This window comes from Rhinolophus ferrumequinum, chromosome 21, assembly GCF_004115265.2.
Source record: "Rhinolophus ferrumequinum isolate MPI-CBG mRhiFer1 chromosome 21, mRhiFer1_v1.p, whole genome shotgun sequence".
In the NCBI taxonomy this organism is placed as follows: Eukaryota; Metazoa; Chordata; class Mammalia; order Chiroptera; family Rhinolophidae; genus Rhinolophus; species Rhinolophus ferrumequinum.
In genome coordinates, this window is record NC_046304.1 from 17,694,773 (window position 1) to 17,713,069 (window position 18,297).

Consider the following 18,297-nt stretch of genomic DNA (forward strand, 5'->3'; position numbering starts at 1 on the left):
ACGAAACTAATAAAGTAATTTTGTTTCTGAAAGTGATCTGATCTATTTTATTTTCAGTTTCTGATAAATCCAAGAATGAGATGGGGGATTATTGCTTTTTGTCTGACTATACACACTGAAACACAACATAAAAATAAAGAAAAAACTTTTTTTAAATGATTTTTATGGTAAAGTTAGAATAGGCAGTATCAAAGCCTGTCAGAATATGAGGAAGGTGTATATGGTTTTGTAAAAATAGAAAGCTAATTTTGTTATTTAACAGCAAATTTGGAAGTAAGGCTTTTACTATCTTATCAGAAATTGTCAGTTAAAAATGATGAGTAAACAGGGTGCGATGAGATTGTAAACAAATCAAATAAACAATAATTCAAAACCATAATTATGGTTATTACTACCGTTAGGGAATTTTTCTGATATAATGGTTCTTAGCTAATGGCCACAACCCAAAATGGAGATTAAGATTCTATTAAAAAGTGACAAAAAAGCCAGGCTATCAAATATGACTGTCAAACACAAAGTGGGACGGAGACAGCACAAGAAACTTTCAGATAACTAGTGATTAATGATAACAACTATTGTACACAAGATATTTTTATTGTAGCAATACAGCTACCATTTATCACACTTCTACGCTGTGCCATGTACTGTACTAGGCTATACTATCGCTAATCCTTAAAATAAACTTTTAGTAACTAATGTTATAAAAATAGGTATTTTTTTTTAATGTGGAATTGAAACTGAGACATTAAACAATTTACCCAAGATCTTAAAACTGGGAAAGCAATGCAAAGCTTCTGGTTTAAGCGGCCAAATTAATATACTCGTATGTTGCAATCTCCTCCTCCTCCAAACCCTCAGAATGACAAAAAAGAAATCCCATAATCATGCTAGAAAACAAAAGGGGTACCTTCGATGAACTGGAAATCTGAGGAACATAGGAGGCAAGAAACCACATTACCCACAGAGGTTGAATGCTAAAGACAGGAATGGTTCCCAGGGCACTACGTGTTCTGAGGTAAGGGACACAAAGAGCAGAAGACAGAGAAGATAGAGTAATTCGTTTTTGCATTAGAAGCAGCAAAGCAAGTGGATCCTTACATAGTGCCCTTTTGGGAAAAGGTAAATAATAGATTTCATTTCTGCCCTTAGTTGGGAATGGTGAATACTATTAGGATTAGAAAAATAAATCAATGAACAGCATAAAGAAGTCCAGAGAAACAGACCCACATATTTATGGAACTTTAACATATTTAATATATAATAAGTGAGCCATTATATCAGGGAGGAAGGCACAAAATGGTAGTTCTTCAACCTGTCATATATATTCCTTTTTTATAGTTAGAATAGTGAAATGAAATGCATCCATAATACATGCATACATAATAAAAACTTTCTACACACAATTTTTAAAAATTATATTACTTCTTTCTAACCCAGTTTTGGATACACACATTTATACATCCTTACAGAACTATAAAGAATAAAGGGAAAGTAATTTATAATAGTATACTGTATACTATACATCAATATGAAAGTGCACAAGCATGCCAGAAGACAGTAAGTTGTCCATGGTGACTCTACCGTGCAGAATCACCATAATCACTATTAATGCAAAAACACAAATGCTGACTGAAGAACTGGTGACTCAAATACCACAAGTGACGCTGGTGACAGTGACCTGATTTTCTTAAATGGTGAACTCTTGGTCAAGTTCTAAACAAAATGTGATCTTCCCTCAATCTAGAAGACAATCACATTAGGAAAAAATTTAGCCTGTATTTTGTCAAACAAAAACAATACTTTAAAAAAAGTATTTAAAATTTTATTTTATTTAAAATATTTTAATAAAAATAAAATGTACAAAACATATCTTGAGTTTGTGTGTAATAAAAACTTAGGTCCTAGGCTCCTAAAATTATAAATAGGTTTTATTTATAAACAGGTTGGGAGGGATGTTACCTGTATGGATGGGGGTCATGAGATGCAGAAGAACATCTACCATCCCTGGCCCACATCCAAAATTGGTGTCAATACTCACTCTCAATTACCAGTTTCCCTGAAAATAAGACTGGGTCTTAAACCGTATTTCCCCGAAAATAAGATCGGGTCTTATATGAATTTTTGCTCCAAAAGACGCATTAGGGCATGTTTTCAGGGGATGTCTTATTTTTTCATGTACAACAATCTACATTTATTCAAATACAGTCATGTTACCTTCTTACGAAACATCGTCATAACGTACTAAATGCGTTTGTCGGGCTGACGATCTTAACTGGGGCTTATTTTTGGGGAAACACGGTAACTGTGATCAGCAAAAGCCATTCCACAAATTTCTTAGTACCCCTCAGGAAGTAGTAACACCCCCACTGAAAACCCTTAGGATAAGACTGTTCAAAAAAAAAAAAAATCTCGACAATAGAACATCTATTTTGTTGAAAATCAATAGCCCCATCTCCTCAAAATATTCCTAAGTCACCGGAAGGCAGAATTGTATAATTTCACATGATAAAAACCACATCTCTTTGAAGTTTGTCTGATCTCTGCCAGTCCCAACTAACCCTTTTTCTATTACTTCTTAAATTCTCTCAAAACTTTAAAAACTCCATTATAAACAAATTGCGTCTCAGAGGGACTACATTACAAAGTTTTAAAGCACGGACTCTGGAATCAGGCAGATCTGGGTTCAAATTCTACTTCTATAACCTATGTACTCTGTGTGTGAAATAGGCCAATTTATTTAATTTCCTGGCACTTTAGTTTCCTTAGCTGTAAAATCTCTCCTTTTCTTTAGCTTTTTCTCTTTTAGTTTAAACATGAACAAATTATCTCTATCCTAAGAAAAAGAAAAATTCCACAACTCTAGCATTATTCCTTCAAACTATCATCTCCATCTCCTTCTCTCTCTTCCCTGTCAAACTCTTACAAAATAAGACCATGAATTGAATCACACAAGTTAATGATCACGTAATAGAACAATAAAAGAGAGGGAGACTGCAGAGCTAAGAAAACACTGTGGACTAAAGCACCCTTAGAGCTAATAAATAAATTAGAAATAGCAAGAAACAGAAAAGACAACTGAAATACTGACAAATGATGAGGCAGAAAAAGGGTTAATAAAAGTGAGCCTGAAGAGGGACTGCCCAGGCTTGCACCCCCTCCAGGAACCACCCAGGCTCATGTCCCAGAGATCAATCAAGATGTCCAAATACACTTAAAAAGACGAGCTAAGACCCAACTGGTTTTAGCTGGTTCCTCACACATGTGCAAACTGCTGAAACCTGTCTGTTACTTGAACTCTAGCCTCATTATAATACAATTAAAATAAAATGAATATTAGCCGCCCCCCCCCACCATGGGTTTTTTTGGTATGCATTCTGGGGAAGAGCATGTGCAGAAAGAAATTAGTCATGTAACCAACGTATGTCAATCAAATGATCTCAGTCTATACGTCACATCTCCTGCTGTAAGGAAATTCACCTACGCTTTCCTATATAAGAAAGAGCTAAAATGTTAGGTGCAGTCGTCTATTCTAAGACTCTGCCCTGGCAACCCCCGTGCCGGTGTTTCTCTCCTTACTACCCGGGCAGCCTTCTTCTTTAAACATGGACATTCTCTCTCTGCCCGATCTTCAATAAAACTTGTTCTCTTACTCTTTGAGGTTGTGACTTCGTTTCCCTTTTGTGGAAGACCAGGGGTTAATGCCAATGACACAACAAACTACCATAATCCTGGTGACTGCAGAGAAAAACACAAAGATTGAGTAATTACCCCCCAAATCTGTTTAAGCATCTCATCCCATCCAGCCAGTCCTATTTGTTCTTGATCCTTGTCCTTTCTAAATGAACATGTCATTTACGTATCTGTTAGGCTGTTTATCACCTCTCCTCCTCCCACTAAAATGTAAGTTCCGCAAGGGCAGTAGCCGTGTTTTATTTCACTGGCAGAGCAGGGAATCACTTATTTGGTGAATGAACTAATGAACAAAGGCATGATAATATGGAAGACAAAGATGATCCTCCAAAATGATAATCTAGTAAATGGATCAAAGAAGTATTCTGATACAATGACAAATTTCTATGAAATGAAGGAAAAGTTAAATATTTAGATTAAAAACAGTAACACATGTAACACAAAGGATATAAAGATGAACTTGAAGGATATAAAGAAAATATTCACCAGTTGTCCAAGCTAATTAAGAGTCATCTAGAAGTGGGATTGAAAAAAAAACCAAACTACAGTATTATACTTCCTCCTAAGAATATTCAGTGCCAGGAAAAGTGATTTATATCTACAGGTTTTGAAATAAACTGTTATTCTAGAAATACTACACTCATTCAAGTAGATATTTAAGTGATAAAATTAACAGGCAACCAGTCCTTCACAATCAAGAACTTAGGAAATAAAATAATACTGAATGTTAACTGAAAAAAATACTTAAAAAAAAAAAGAACTTAGGAAATAATGCTCCTATGAGTACATGCTGAAAAACTACTCATCAGTGAAATTAAGCCAAACGCCTCAAAACTGGAAAGCACTGGTAAAAGGCCTAGTAGAGTGCAATGAATCAAATTAAATTAAAAACCAAGTATTACGGGAATGCAAGGATGATTTAACTGCAAAAAAAAATAATGTAAATATACATCAACAGATGCTAAAAACGTTAAAACTTAATATTCACTTATGAGAAAAATTCTTAGTAAACTAGAAACAGCAATAAAACATTACAGCAAACATCACATTTGTGAAACTTTATATAAGCAACTCCTTAAAATCAGCAATGTAACGTTTCTATCATTGCTTCCATTTATATCATAGTTGTCACACAATGCAATTTGACACATATGATACACAGAGAAAAAAATATAAGGTAAAAGAATTAAGAGACAAATTTATACTTATTTGCAGACAATATGCTTGTTTACAAAGGAAATCCAAAAGAATCATCAGCCAAACTACTAAAACTATACGGGTGCCACAATTAAAACAACAAAAAATATCAGAAGCATTCATAAACGAGCAGTAAATTTTAAGATATTCCCTCATACAACAGCAACAAGGACTATAAGGTACCTAGAAATAAATCTAACAAAAGACGTATATGAACTTGACCGAAGAAATTATAAAATTGTAATAAAGGATATATAAAACACTTGAATAAATATGCCATCTTTACAAATGAAGACTGAAATATTAAAATATGACTTCTCTCCTAATTTATAAATTCAATGCAATTTCAATCAAAATCCCTTTAGTTTTATTATGAAAATGAAGGTGACACTAAAATTCACTTAGATGACATGACCCAAAGCAATTTTAAAGAACAAGATAGAGGGGTGAAAGGTGGGAGATGAGGGTAAGGGGGATCAAATATATGGTGATGGAAGGAGAACTGACTCTGGGTGGTGAACACACAATGGGATTTATAGATGATGTAATACAGAATTGTACATCTGAAATCTATGTAATTTTACTAACAATTGTCACCCCAATAAATTAAAAAAAAATGAACAAGATAGGAAACTATAATGGAGAAGAGGCTGAAGAGAATAGTAAGACAATGTATAAGTCAAAAATAAGGATTTTGGCCTTTATCCTAAGAGAAATGGGAAGTCAATAGCGATTTTAAAATCAGTAAGATGACTTTATCTGAAGCGTGCAAAAATGTACTGGAGAGGCTTAAAAGAGCCTGGGAAGTCACTGAAAATGGCAGAGTATGGACCTATAAAAATTCTCTTCTCCGTAAAAGCATGAAAAACTGGCAAAAAATGTCAGAATCAGCTTTTTTACAACTCTGGAAATTAACCAAATGCTTACAGCAATCCAGGGAGCATTTACTCAAGAACAACAGAATCTCAGTAAGAACTTGCAGCATTTTAACTCACCCTATTTCCATCATCCCCTGCCAAGTACCACCATAGCCTAAAAACACCAGCCCACAATCATGGTAGAAACCAGCAGTCTGGCAGCCACTGGAGAGAGAATGGGGTTAGACTTCCTTCAAAACCTCTACCCCAGAGAATTATTATTGGAACTCCCAGGTGGTTCCCTGTAAGACAACACTCAAAAGGTTGTCTTTATTTGACCTGACAGAGCTGCCAAGTAAAATAGCCTTTTCCCTGTGGGCGTCTGTCAGAAACAATCAAAGACAACTGTTGAACATCAGGGCTGCCTAAGGCAGTGGGTAACAGTTGTAACGGCTAGGACAAACAGGCTAACCAAAAGAGCGTTAAAAGCTGAGGAATCGGAAGTCCATAGGGGGTTTTGAAAGCTCCAACATATATTTGGGGATCATGAAGGCCACACACATACAAAGGCCTTTGTGCTTGATCAGAAAAGATCTGACAAGTCCTAAGCTCTCACAACTGACCTTGAGGCTGGGCACCAGCAAGAAGGAAAAGTCAAGGCAAAGTTGTAAAATGCCTGGCTGTGTAGTGAAGGTGTGTCTCAACATGCACACAGAGCCCCTAGAAGTTTGGAGACTTATTAGTGTTTAAGGAAATTTCTGTCGAATCATTTGCTGACCATCAAGCTAATTAAGCAGAGACTTCAGTGGCCACACACATAAATGAATATAAACTTTAAGAATTAGTTCAGAAAAATAACTAACAAAAAGCAAAAACAACAAACCTTGGGGAGAGGGGAAGCTCTGATTTCTAGTTTCTGCATTGTATATATTATTTTAAAGGTTCAGTTTTCAATTGAAAATTATGAGATGTAAAGAAACAAGGGAGGTATGATCCATACACAGAATAAATGTATTCAAAGAACTTAAAAGAAACCATGTATAAAAAACTGAAGTATGAGAACAATGTCTCACCAACCAGAGAATACCAATAGAGACAGAAATTATAAAAACAAACTCTAGAATTGAAAAATTCAACAGTGCTCATGCATTTTATTTCAGACACCGCCTCACCCCACAAAAAAGGATTTTTTAAAAAATAATCTGCCCATGTGCCAACATACCATTTCCCCAAAAATAAGACCTAGCCGGACAATCAACTCTAATGTGTCTTTTGGAGCAAATATTAATATAAGACCCGGTATATTATATTAATTACATAAAAGCATATCATATCATATCATATATATTATACCCAGTCTTATAGCAATATATTTAGTACCTTACAGAAATTCTTTAAAATTCACCATAAACTTTTCCTTGAAAATATTTTTTCGGGGGCGACCAGTTAGCTCAGTTGGTTAGAGTGCGGTGCTCTTCACAATAAGGTTGCCTGTTCAATCCCCACATGGGCCACTGTGAGCTGCGCCCTCCACAACTATATTAAAACAACTACTTGACTTGGAGCTGATGGGTCCTGGAAAAAAACACTTAAATAAATAAAAGTTTAGGGGCGCAGGTTGGCTCAGTTGGTTAGAGCACAGTGCTCATACTAACACCAAGGTCGCCAATTCGATACCCACATAGGCCTGTGAGCTGCACCCTCCACAACTAGATTGAAAACGACAACTTGCCTTGGAGCTGATGGGTCCTGGAAAAACACACTGTTCCCCAATATTCCCCAATAAATATTTTTAAAAAATTTTTTTCAATTATAAACTTATTGTAGAAATTTGGAATACAGAAAAATATAAAAAACAAAACTACCCATAAATCCCACACAAAGACAATTACCATTAATATTCTGAAATGTTTTCTTTACTCTTTTCCCTTTGATTTTTACCCATAACAATTTTGTATATACACTGTAGCACACTTTACTTTGTCATGCTTTCACGGTTGAAAGTTGGATTGGTTCTAAGTTTTTGTTGTAATAAACAACCCTAAAGACTTTTTGAATACCTGTAAGCCTTTAATACAAATTTCTGACAATTGCTTCAAGAAAATTTTTGAAGGGAAAATACTGGCACAGTTTCTGTCTTCTGATTGATACACTGGGTTAAATATACTTAACTTTTAAAGGATTAATACAAATTACAAACCTCTTTCCAAAAAGGGACATCAATTTACACTAACAAAATGTTGCCACAAGTGCCCATTTTATCAAAATTTTGCTATTATTATTTTTTAAAAGTACCAGCTAATATAGCAAAAACTGGCAGCTCACTGTTGTCCTAATTTACATTTCTTAAATACAGTAAGATTAAACATTTTTAAGTTTATTAGATATTTCTATTTCTTCTATATTTGTCTATGAATATGTTTTCCTCACTTTTCTGTTGGGGTTTTAGTGTTTTTCTTAGTTTTTATAAATATGTTTTATATCTTATGAAAACGAATGCGTAACATATAAAACGACTATACCACAGCTTTCTGAGTGACTCAAAGTACAATTACTGCTATCATCCACCATTCATCTGACATCTATTTTAAACTATTAATAGATTTTAGCTGTCTAGTTTAATTTAGTACCCTCTTTTAAAGAGAGTAAGGAGTTTTGTACCTTACCCAAAAGTAACAATTCTCAGGTTGTATGGATCATACCTCTTCATGGAATATGTACTATGTTGCAAAACTGAATCTCACAAGAGTATTACTGTCTAGAAATAAGAATATGAACTGCCAAGATTTAAAGGAAAATTCATTATACTCTGTGAAATGAGCAAGTATTTATTACGGAAAAATATCTCAAAGAAAGTTCCATGTTTGACTTGTCATGCAACGTCTACCTTTTAGTCACTAACCACTTGTAACACTTGTGAAATATTGGGTTTCACAAGTATTTCTGAGAATTGTACAGACCAGGGGTCAGCAAGTTACAGCCAACTCCAGCCACCTCCCTTTTTGTAAATAAAGTTTTATTAGAACACATTAGTCTTTCTCATTCATTTACATATTACCTAATGGCTGTTTTCACACTATGAGAGCAAAGTTGAGTAACTGGCCTGCAAAGCCTAAAATATCTACCTGGCTCTTTACAATATAAACAGCTAAAACATCTGAATAAATAATTTTACTCATTTTGGAAGTCAGCACAGATATCCAGATCCTGACAGATGGAGCTTATACTCTAGTACAGTGACAAGAATTGTATGCAAACAGCTTACAATACAAGGTATAAAAAGCTAAGTGCTCTAAGAAAGGCAGAGTGTCAAAAAAAGGAAGAGATTGTTTCCAGAGGGAAATCTTGAAAGCAGCAGCTTTTTCACTGGGTTTTGAAAGCTGGCTATAATTTTGACAAATAGGATGGGAAGACTTCCACTGTGAAGAAAAGCAGACTTGTGAAAAACTACAAATATAACAGTGTACTTTGCATGGAGGAGGACAGTTAGGAGAAAATGCTAGTAAGCATTTTGAAGCCAAAGAATAGGGAAGGCTTTCAGTATCAGGATTAGCAGTTTAGATTCTAAATACAATTAGGTTCAAGAACAAGAGAATAACAGTGATTCAAACTGACTTTGAGGAGATAAGGAAACTAGTTAAAAAACTAAAATAACCCAAGAGAGAAGTAACGAAGGTGGTTGCAATGGGACTGGAAAAAAAATGGAATAAACACACTGCTATCACAGCAAAACCATTCAAACACTTATGATCAGACAGTAGCATTTGGACATAATATAAACCTCTTACTCATCGAGGGTAAAAACTCTTCATCTCTCCTACCTTTGAAGAAAATGATGATTATTCCTAATTAGTTCTGATAATTTTAAAAAGAGGAACTATTTAAATAATAATTTAAGATGCTAGATTATCACTGTCCCATTTTTAAACTAACTATGGATACAAGCACATATTAAAATAAAATTCATTTGCTAGGGCCCCCTCTGCTGGATCACAGGAAGGAAAGTCTGATCTTAAATTTGGACTCTTGATTGCTTCGCTGAATTGCTGAAAACAATAAATGGATTTGATTCATAGCAGCTCCTCTCCGGTGCATACCAAATGCCCTTCTCAGGAATGGAACCATAAATATAACAATAAATATAAACCAAAATATCTTTCTCTATATTTTTCAAAGCACCAATAATTTTATTGTTGCTTAAATTGCTGATTAATTTTTAAATAAGAGATTTTATAATCAAACCTCACAAATATTTAAACATACTCAACTAAGAAATTCACTTACTAATATGAGACTAAGCTGGAATTCACCAGACTAATTTTCTTAGGTAAGGAAATTATGCTAACGAACAGTTCTATATTCTGTTCATTAAGAACTAAGCTGCGGCTCCCTTGTCAGTAGCTTCTGGCTGGGTTCTACCAAAGGAAGACAAAGATGGTATACTGGAGGGCAGGAGAAAGGGAGAAGACAAGGTATTTCTCCCTGCCTTTCTTTCTACCTAAGACTGAATCTCCCCAGTGGCTTCAACTCCTTCTGGAAAAGACCAGGTAATCAGAGCCCCAGGACCCATCTCCTGTCTGTTGCCCTCCACTTGTCATTACTTCCTTCTTATTACTGCTAATCTCTGCACTGCATCACCATCATCTTTTGGCTTCTCACATCTTCTATCACCTACCATGTAACCAATTCTCTGAATTAAAGTCGCTCTACGTAAAACGAGGAAGGAGGAATAGAGGAAGGGAAGGAAAAAAGAAAGAGCTAAACGGCCTAGACCTATCTTTTCTGACTCTAGTATACCCACTGTCCAGCCAACACCAGCCTCATTTCATAATGGAAAAGAAACAGCAATAACATAAGCAAACTTTCTAGATCATTTGTATTGCTAGTGATTTCTAGATCACATTCTTCTCAAAATGGAGTATATGTTGCTTTGTATTATTACATGTAATGCCACGATGACTTATGTGGAACTACAGGATAAGCACGCTGTATTTTTCTGTTGTGTCCACGGTAAGTAATTTAAAAAATTATTTGTATATTAAAACAAACCACAAGGGTGCTGTCAATTCAATGGGGGAATAGTCTTCAACAAATAGTGTTCGGACAACTGGATATCCACATGCAAATAATCAAGTTGGACCCCTACTTCATACCATATACAAAAAATTAACTCAAAATGGATCATAGACCTAAATGTAAGAGCTAAAACGACAAAATTCTTAGAAGAAAACATAGGCATAAATATTTGTGACACTGGCATAAACAATCGTTTCTTAGGTATGACACCAAAGCAGTTAGCAACCTAAGAAAAAAAATAAAGTGGACTTCCTCAAAACTGAACTTTTGTGCTTCAAAAGACATTATCAAGAAAGTGAAAAGACAACCCACAGAATGGGAGAAAATATTTACAAATTATATCTAATAAGAGAGTTTTATCTAGAATATGTAAAGAAATCTTACAACTCATAACAAAATGACAAATAACCAATTAATAAATAGGCAATGATATGAACAGACATTTCTCCAAAGATGATACATAAATGGCCAACACCACTGGCTATTAAGGAAATGCAAATCAAAACCACAATGAGATAACTGTTGGGGGCAAAATGTAGGTAAGTAGACTGACTGCAGAGGGGCATTAAAGAACTTTCAGGGGAAAAGGGAATGTTCTATGTTGGGGCATATACATTTGTTAGATGTCATCAACCTGTACACTTAAAAATCCACAATTTATATGTAAATTATACCTCCATTTTTAAAAAAGTGAGCCATCTCGAGTCAGTTTCTTTAACAGAAAGCAAGCAAGAAGCAACGTATTAAATATGTTCAATTACCTACCTATACTATTATACAGTTAATAAAAATGGAAAAAGAAGCTATTTTTCTGCCAGAGCAAAGGAAGTACCAGATTGATGCAAACGTCTTTTAGAAACACAGAAAATGACTGAAGTATTAGATAAGCACACATTTGGGGTTGTTTCCTATTGGTATCACAGGAAAACACTTTTGGCTGCTGAAATATAAAATGTTCATATTAGATGTTATTACTGTAGTACTATCTACGGTAACTATACACACTACCGTAATTATGCCAGCAATTACATTTAGCAGACACTGAATAACCACAAAAGTAGTCTCATAAGAAACTACTTGGCTAATAAAAATTTCTAGGAAATTGGTGACATCTTACCAGCTTATTTTCAGGTAACTTTACACCAATTTTGCTACATCAGTATTAGTTGTCTGAAATGACTACTCTGTGTAACTGCTTAAAATAACTGAAGTTAATAGCTTCTGAAAAAAAAATCAGGTTATCCATGCATCACTTATAAAGAAAAAATATCAATGGAGCTTCTTTCTTTAAATATTCCCTTTGATAATTCTGTAAATTATAATATACTCCAGATACATTGTATTGACAAATAACTAAGACAAGCAAAGACATCAACTTTATAAGTTCAATTTTAAAAAATATATGCTTCCAACAATTCGGTAGAAAAACAGGTTCCCTTACCTCATCATCATCATCAGAATCATTCCCAAACACTGATGGTTTTTGCAAAACAGGGAGCAACTGCTGTGCTTTCTTTGGCAAAACAAGCCCATACCTGCATATTTTTTTTGAAATAGAAATTACACCATTATATTTAAATGTTAAAAAAACAATATATCCACTACCTCTTCCAGATGAAGCTACCAAGTCAAAACATGTCATAGCCTATGAACACATAACACTGTTTCTGATTTTCAATCATCTCAAAATTCTAATGTGTTAAGATTTTATTATTATTACTCTAATTATTTGTGGACGCGGGCCAAACTCAAATGCCATTTTAATCAAAGAAGTAACTGACGAGTTCAGAAATGTTTTAGACGGTGAATGATAGAGTAAGGTTTCAAAAAGAACATGTTAGTGGAAAGCTCAGTTCATGTCCACTAAAAATAAAAATATTCTAAATTATCCTGTGGTCTAAAAAGAGTCAAGAAAAAAAAATTTTCCTACTGGGTACTTACACGGGTTTAAAGAAGTTATTGGAGAATGTCACACACAAAAAAATTTTTAAAGATTGAGAAACCAAAGTAGCCAAAGGATAAATTCCCATTACATTTTATTAATATTAAGCTCACTTGCTTTATTTGTAGCATCTGAGAGAACCACTTCATCAGTGCCAACTCATTTAGTTTCTCACAGTTTGGCCTTTAAAATGCAGCAATCACAGGGAGCCACATCAAAAGTAAGGATTATACACCAAAGGTAAAACTCCCAAGAACATACAATATTTGTCTCTTTTGCGGCAACGTAAAACCCAATTCCCTATATGCCTACCCTTTTCTGTGGCTTCTCAGCACAACATTCCTAAAACGAGAAGGGAGGGCGGGAATCGGGACTGGAGCTGCCAAGCAGAACAAGGCCCTCTAAGGAAGCCAGGAACTGTATCTTCTCATTGCCCCTGAAGGCATCCAAACGGGGAGAAACTCAAGCGCGGGGTAGGAAGCAAGACTGAGGGGCCTCAGACCGAGCTTTTGGAAAATAGAAAAGTCTCGCTCTCTGCCCCTCAGCCTAACTTCCTTTATTCCTCACAAGTTTCTCCCTCAAACTTCGGGCTTCCATCCTGGAAATTGTGGGGGGGGAGGGGAGGGGAATATATGTTCCTCAGGATTTCTCGCTTTTCCCCGTCTCTATTCCTGACGATACAGCCCCTTCACTTCCAGCGCACTTTTATTCCTCGGCCAAAGACACAGTCGCGGTAGTTCCTCAATCCCCAGCCTGACCCTAACTCCCGAATCACTCACTGCCTGCCCGGGATCGCCATCTTGCTCGCGTCCGCTGAACGTGGCCGACGCCAGTATGACGCTAACGCAGACGCTGACGCATCACGTAAACTCTCGCGCGGGTTTGGGCGGCCTGGAACCCACCTAGTGGCTGTGTCGCGCTTTTGAGTCGGTTGCCTTCTGTGGGGAACCGAGTCCTTTGGCCTTCGGTGTCATTTGGAAATCAATTGGGTGCCTTGATATCAATGGGAAGAAAGGAATGAAAAAATTCTAGACTAGTGGCTCCCTAGGTATGGTCCCGGGACCAGCAGATAGCATCAGCCGGAATTTGTTAAAAGTGCAGATAGATTCTCGGACTTTTTGCCAGACCTACTGAATCAGGAACTCTAGACGGGGCCCAGCAATCAGTATTTTTAACGAGCCCTCCAGGTAATTCTGATACTCAAGTTTGAAAACCGCTACTCTAGGCTATCGAATTTTTTTCCTGTGAGGTATTCAATGTGAATATACCTGCCTCGGTAATTTGGCAGAAGATGAAAATCTATATGCTAATAGTGTCTCATTATAGGACCAAAATGACTAATAACAATACCGTGGTATCGATTGGGTATAGGAATCAAAATTGTATGCCATGGTCTTAAAAATTCTCGTCACATTCAGTCAGTGCACCTACTCATTCTTGGCCCGTTCCAAACTAGTCTTACACCGTAGCAGCCCACGAAATCTTTCAATGACTGCAGAAGGGTGTTTAAATCTTCAACTATAATTGTGGTTTTGTCTGTTCTTTTAATTCCGTCAGTTTTACTTCATGTATGTTGAAGTTCTGTTACTAGGTATATAAACATGTAGGATTGTTACGTCGTCTTGCATTGACCTCTGTACCATTAAGAGGTGACCCTTTTTTTCTGTGTAAAAATTTCATACTTATTCCATAAAAATGGTACCTCTCTTCTGTCATCGGAAGTTCATTCTCAAGGAAAAACAGGATTGCAATGGCATTACTTTGAGTTCATGAGTTTCTCTCAAATGTGATGAGTAAGAAAAGACAGTGGTACTAATGATTCACCCAGATGCCTAAATAATATCTGAAACATTCTCCACTCTTCTGTAAAAAAAATTATTTCTCTGGAATTGAAGAAATGACCTTTTTTAGTCTTTTATTTCTCTTACCCACTTTGATGAACATAACCAGCTTTGTTAGCATAGTATATCTGTTTCTGTCCTTTTACTTTTAACCTATGTCAGTCTAGTTGTGTCTTTATATTCAAAGTGGATCTCTTGTTGATAGCATACATTTGGGTCTTGCTTTCTTATCCAGTGAGACAATTGCTTCCTTTTAATTTGGGTGTTTAGAACACTTTCATTAAAGTAGTAATTGGTATTGTCCGGGTGAGAAACGTCCAAACTTATAGAGAATTTTTATGAGTTTATTTCCGCCAAAGTGACAACAGTTGCTGGGAAGCAAAATCTTAGCGGATTGAGAAAATGTTCTGGAGAATGGCTATTTTGCAGCTTATTTTATACATTAGAGTAAAAGGAGGAGATGTAAAGAGGATTACATGAAATCCATTTGTGGTAGATAAGGGGGCGGGAGAAAGCAAGATACGGGATAGTTAATAATTAACATTTATAACACATAGAGATGGTATGTGGGAAACAAGATAACGATGAGGGGTTCTGTGGTCTCTGCTCTGGTATAGCCGTTGTGCCCTAAGGGGCTGTCTGGAAAAAAAGATTATTCTGACAGTTCAAAGGTATGTTATTTTAGATTTAAAAAGATAATTGACAGGTTCAGTTAAGGTAAAAATTGACCTTTGTCAAGGAAGCTACAGGCCTCGGACTTGACTACCCTCCATGACTCGCTTTTAGTTGGAATTCTTATGTTCAGACCATCCTATGTGGTTACTTTCTGTCTCTGAGTTTGTAGGGCCCACCACGCAGGCCACCCCCTGAGCTTGTCAGGTTTAGTATGTGGCCCCTTTTTCATCCACAGTATGGTTGCGATTTGTTTTCTACTTTTTCCATCTGTTCTTTGTTCTCCCTCCACCCCCTTTTTTGCACTCTTCTGGATTAATCAGGAACCTTTTATGATTCAGTTTAAGATTTTTTTTTTTAAAGATTTTATTGAGGAAGGGGAACAGTGTGTATTTCCAGGACTTTATTGGGGAACAGTGTGTTTTTCCCAGGACCCATCAGCTCTAAGTCAAGTTGTCCTTCAATCTTAGTTGTGGAGGGCGCAGCTCAGCTGTGAGTCCAGTCTCCACTTGCGGGGGGTGCAGCCCACCATCCCAACTGGCAACCTTGTTGTTAAGAGCCACACGCTCCAACCAACTGACCCATCCTGCCACCCCAGCCAACTTTTTTAAGTTGTTGCTTTACGGATTCCAGTACAATCTTTAACTTATCACAGTCTCCCTTCAAGTAAGAATATACCATTTTATGTATAGTATTAAAAAACTTACAAAAGTAAACAGTACTTCCATTTTCCCTCTCTTAGACTTTGTGCTATTGTTGTCACACATTTTATTTCTACCTATGTTATAAAGGCACAATAAATTATTATTTTTGCTTTAAACAATTATCAAGAATATTTTAAGAAAATATTATGTTTATCCACATATTTACCATTTCCAATATTTCCATATCTTTGTGTAGATCCAGATTTCTATCTAGTATAATCATCTTTTTTTAAACACCCTTATTGAGATATAATTCACATACCATACAACTCATCCATTTAAAGTACACTATTCATGAGTTTTTGGTATATTCAGAAAGTTGTACTACCATTACAAGAATCAATTTTAGAATATTTTAAATATCTCATTAGTCACTCCCACTTTCCCCCAAACCCTCCAACCCTAAGCAACCAGTAATCTACTTCTGTCTCGATGGACTTGGATGTTTATCAGTTTTTGCTCCATGTATTTTGAAACTCTGTTTTAGATGTACAAATATTTAAGATTGTTATGTCTTTTTAATTGATTGACCCCTTTTTTATTATGAAAGAACCTTCTTTATCATGATACTATTCTTTGCTCTGAAATCTACTTTGTGTGATATTATAGTCATTCCAGCTACTCCAAAAGTTTTCTTTTGACATTAACTCCAGGGAGACCAAAAAAAGATGTTTGGAAAAGGAAAATAATTGTAATTTACTACATGGTTAAGCCCTAAATAGCATACATATTCATAATAATGCAAACACTGAATATTTATCTACTCTATATCACAATGTAATTATATTGGGAAGAATGGAAGGATGGAAAATGTGTATGATGTTTGTGTGTGTGGACACACATGCTGAGGAAGGAGCTAAATCTTTGTATTGCATACTGGGAGGTTAACAAATATTGCCTAAATCAGAAAAAAAAGTAGCCACACAGCATATTATGTCACAATCTGGAGGTACCTGTCAAAACTAAGCCAAAATACGGGTTGGCAACCTTTTCTATGCAAAGGATCAGATAGTAAATATTTAGGCTTTGTGGGTCATAGGTCTCTGGCAGCTACTTTACTCTGCACGTGTAGTGTGAAAGTTTCGTAGACAATATGGGCATGGCTTTTCCAATAAAACTTGATCATAACAGGCAACTGGCCAGATTTAGTGGGATGTTGACTAACTCCTGAGCTAAAAGAATTGAAAGTAGTTAACTCCAAAGCAAGGAAAATAGGGGTGAGGTGGGGCTAAGAAATACTCTGGTCTTAACAAACCTTGTACAACAGGATGACTCTTTAAACTATGAGCATGTGTTGTTACTTTGTTTAAAATAAAAAGAATCAAGAAAGGGTAAAGATAAAGCCCTTTTCCAGGCCTATTTGCCTCTTGTTTGAAGAGACTGAATGGGGAATTAATCAACACAAAGTTAAACCTCAATATCCTATATAAATGCGAAGTTTTGAATTGGGGTATTGAATTCTGTATTCTCCCACTGCCTTTGTGAGATTTTCTGAAAGCTAGGACGCTGATTTCTCAGATTCAATGTTGCAGAGAGTTCAAGCTTTTAATCACTTGGCAGGGTTTGCAGCAATGATGGTACCTGCAGTGTGAATCAGAGACACAGAGAAGCCTTCTAACATTGCGAACCCAAGTTTGGGAATTTTAATTGAAGATGCTGGAAGGACAGAAGCAGTAAAAGGTAGGCCATCACTATCATACTCCTGATTGTTATACAACAGAGAATTCCGACTGTTTTAGACTTCCAGAAATAAGACTTCAAGAACAGAACCGTCCCCTGGTATTGGATCCAAGGCAACACTGGGGACCTCAGCACCCAAACTCCTGATCTTCGAATTTTTTGGACAATGTTACTAATGTTACTTCCCTACTCTTTCAGTCTCTGCTTGTCTCTGTGTCCATTCTTTTCCTTAACCAACTACTCTCTGTCTACACCTTTTCTCTATCTACAGCTTCTACTAACTTGTAGCATCTGGGAGGCAGTATGCTTCAATTTGCTTAAGGCCTAATATGACACTTTTGCCCTCTTTAAACACTTAATATCCTTCTAGACTCTGCTCCTATTGTTATTTCCAGTTTGATTTGTCCATGGCTTGGGTATTTTTATATTAGGCCATTTCACAAATTGGTCTCCCTTTGACAAGGGGTCAACCCCAATATACACAGCTGTGGCTGGAGAGTCAGGGTCCCATGGAACAAAATATGGCCACCTAGAGGTGCCTCACCAGTTGCAGGTTGTGGGCAGGATAGTCTAAATTGAAGAGTCAATTGAGGAGAGGTGAAACATGGTAAATGACAAGGCGATGGAACCCCCATCGA

General features: G+C 36.1%; 2 protein-coding genes across 3 annotated transcripts in view; both read right to left on the reverse strand.

Moving 5' to 3' along the window:
• NSRP1 (nuclear speckle splicing regulatory protein 1) overlaps positions 1 to 13,584 on the reverse strand; it is a 31,667-nt gene extending 18,083 nt beyond the window's left edge. The window contains exons 1-2 of one of the 2 annotated variants that reach the window (XM_033090981.1): positions 13,542 to 13,584; positions 12,262 to 12,355 (exon numbers count right to left, since the gene is read on the reverse strand). In XM_033090981.1, coding sequence (XP_032946872.1) covers positions 12,262 to 12,355; positions 13,542 to 13,561 — 114 coding nt within the window. In that variant the 5' untranslated portion in view covers positions 13,562 to 13,584. Of the gene's footprint in view, positions 1 to 12,261; positions 12,356 to 13,074; positions 13,230 to 13,541 lie in introns of those variants that run through there. The other variant, XM_033090982.1, reaches the window with a different exon arrangement.
• Positions 13,585 to 17,012: 3,428 nt separating this feature from the next.
• Positions 17,013 to 18,297, reverse strand: part of EFCAB5 (EF-hand calcium binding domain 5) — a 93,208-nt gene continuing 91,923 nt past the window's right edge. The window contains exon 27 of the mRNA XM_033089418.1: positions 17,013 to 17,151. Within this exon, the coding sequence (XP_032945309.1) occupies positions 17,013 to 17,151 (139 nt within the window). The remainder of the gene's footprint in view (positions 17,152 to 18,297) is intronic.